The 2500-nt window shown below is 44.7% G+C and overlaps 1 protein-coding gene across 1 annotated transcript in view; it reads left to right on the top strand.

The window, feature by feature from the left end:
- LOC143290015 (uncharacterized) overlaps positions 1-2500 on the top strand; it is a 16459-nt gene that overhangs the window by 3691 nt on the left and 10268 nt on the right. Inside the window, exons 2-3 of the mRNA XM_076599331.1 lie at positions 704-980; positions 2437-2500. The exon at positions 2437-2500 is cut by the window's right edge and continues 107 nt beyond it. Coding sequence (XP_076455446.1) covers positions 751-980; positions 2437-2500 — 294 coding nt within the window. The 5' untranslated portion in view covers positions 704-750. The remainder of the gene's footprint in view (positions 1-703; positions 981-2436) is intronic.

Below are 2500 nucleotides of genomic sequence, written 5' to 3'. Positions count from 1 at the left end.
AACGGTGCATGTATTGCGGCCACCATATTCAGGAAGCAAAATAAGTAAATAAATAAATTATTGAATGAATGAATCAAGCAGCCAGTCAACCAGCAAATCAAGGCATTACACGCATGCACAATACAGCGGACAAATATGATGATAAAGTAAATGAACATAAAATGAACACACACACACACACACACACACACACACACACACACACAACCCAACAAAAACAATAACAAGGGTACAGATAATTTAGCATCTGGATCTGGATCTGTACGTCGCCGAACCAGTTTTGGTTATACTGCGACGCAAAAACAGGGATAGCGCACGCGTGCGCACATACACACACACAAACAAAAACAAAAAAGCCAAAAAAACAAAAACAAAACAAAACAAATTTTTAAGGACTAGCTAGGTGTGGAGCTGCCGGATCGCTACTGCTTTTCGCTTTGCACATACAGGCAAGCCTGTACATTACCGGCCCTGACCCTACAGAAGGTAGTGCCAAGCCCACAAAATCAAATAACAAAAAACAAAAGGTCCCCACCCCCATCCTTTCCCCACCTACCTAGCCTGACTAACTAATGTGCAGTATGAGTTTTAGTGGGGGGCTGCAGAACTGCCCACCGCTGCTGTAAATGCGGTGACAGTACTGTCCTGGACTGTTGTTTCTTCCAGGTGGTTCCCTTCTACAAGTATCAAACTTTCGTTCCAGATCTGCACGTCAGTTCTGTCAGGGGAGGCAAGGGAACACAGTGACCAATGACAGCCGTCGCGCCACACATTACCTCAGACATGTCGGAACTGAAACCGATGGAGGAAGAAGGTCAGCAAACAACAGACCCAGACATGGGGTCGAAACCTGCCGTTCTCGAACTCAAAGATGGCGGAGAGATCCAAGAAGAGTCGCCTCCCTTAACCTACATCGACTTTTTACCGCAATGTTTGGGATCTCGGCTGGAAGGCTGTGAACCAACATACGCCGAGTTTCAGTAAGTAGATGAAGTGCTGGATACACCAGTTATAAATACTTATCTCTGTCTTTCTCTTTCTCTGTCCCTCAGTCCTCTCAAACACACACAATGTTGAACACTCACACACACAATCAAGAATCATGAATCAAGAATCAAAAATATTTACTCCTTTGACCCCTTTGGGGGCATTGAGGATATTATATAACGGCAATACTGAGTATTTTACACCAAAATTAAACATAAACAATTACATTAAAATAACTATCAGAAACAGAATACAAACTATATGAAACACAACGTAAATGTTGATAGTATTTTTCTGGTATTAAACCTCATGATAGATCAGACTACGTACGTTGCTCATCTTTGCAACATTACTTAAGTTTAACCAAATTGTCTTGGCTGCATGAAATGAATTACACAGAAAGCCTCTCCCAACAAGAAAAATTAAACAGTCCTTGGCCTTTTTTTCGCTGACGTTGTATTGCAATGATTTCTTTCGAATATATATATATATATATATATATATATATATATATATACGAGTGAACGTACACACACACACACACACACACACACACACACACACACACACACACACACATACATGTGCACTCGCGACCAAGATATTTAAATATGTCTCATTTAACATTGATACGGTGGATTGAGCCATTCACCTACCACGAATATCTACCACCAGTATAGCAGAAGACATGATCTGACGTTCTGCTTTTTGATAGGTTAGTGGCAGAAGATGCCAGTAAAGCCAATGGCAGGAAACATTCATCTTCACTTTCGATGCGTGTTCCAGTTTTTGGTAGGTCAGTGATGGTCATCCATTTGCCAGCAATAGATAAATTTCAGCCAATGAGAGAAACCCCCAAAGAGCGCTGTCGTTTTTGATTGGTCAGTACGAGGCGGTAGAAGCAGCCATCCAATCGCCAGCGATAAATACAAAGCCGATGAAAGAAGAAACTCCAATGGTAGAGATGAGACTTACGACCCAGTGACGTATGGGCGAGCTCAACGACCTACTGGCGACTCGCCGTCAAGGTCAAGTTGTTCGTGGCTGTGGTCTTTTCCGTGAGGGGTGGTGTGGTCGAGGCGTTGGTCCTGGAGAAGACCCAGTGACTAGCGCCTTTGTTTTACAAGGCTTCGGTCGAAAGTTGCATTGCTTGAATGGGGTGAGTGGTGGATGTGTAGACGTCTGTTCGTGAGGTAGGTAGGTAGGAAGGTGATGATGGAGTCTCCCGTCGGACCGACGGATGAGTAGGCAGGCAGGCTTATCTGTCCGTGTGTGTCCTCATATGGGAGAAGAGGCCGATTCTGGATGCACAGCACTTCCCACAGGTGTTGCAAGGGAAAACGTCTCCAATTGAGCCCTGCTTCCCTCGCTAGGAAGGTTGGTTGTCTATCTGGCGTTCACGTGGTGGAGTCCGGAAAACTTGCAACGTGTGCCTCTTGTTTCTGATAGGTCGGTGGTGGAGCAAGCCAACCAATGGCTGTGCTCCATGCCCCAGTTCGGCGTGGTGAAGTGC

This window comes from Babylonia areolata, chromosome 14 (genome assembly GCF_041734735.1).
Source record: "Babylonia areolata isolate BAREFJ2019XMU chromosome 14, ASM4173473v1, whole genome shotgun sequence".
Taxonomy (NCBI): domain Eukaryota; kingdom Metazoa; phylum Mollusca; class Gastropoda; order Neogastropoda; family Buccinidae; genus Babylonia; species Babylonia areolata.
Note: the sequence above shows the minus strand (reverse complement) of the source record. Positions and strands in the feature narration are given on the sequence as shown.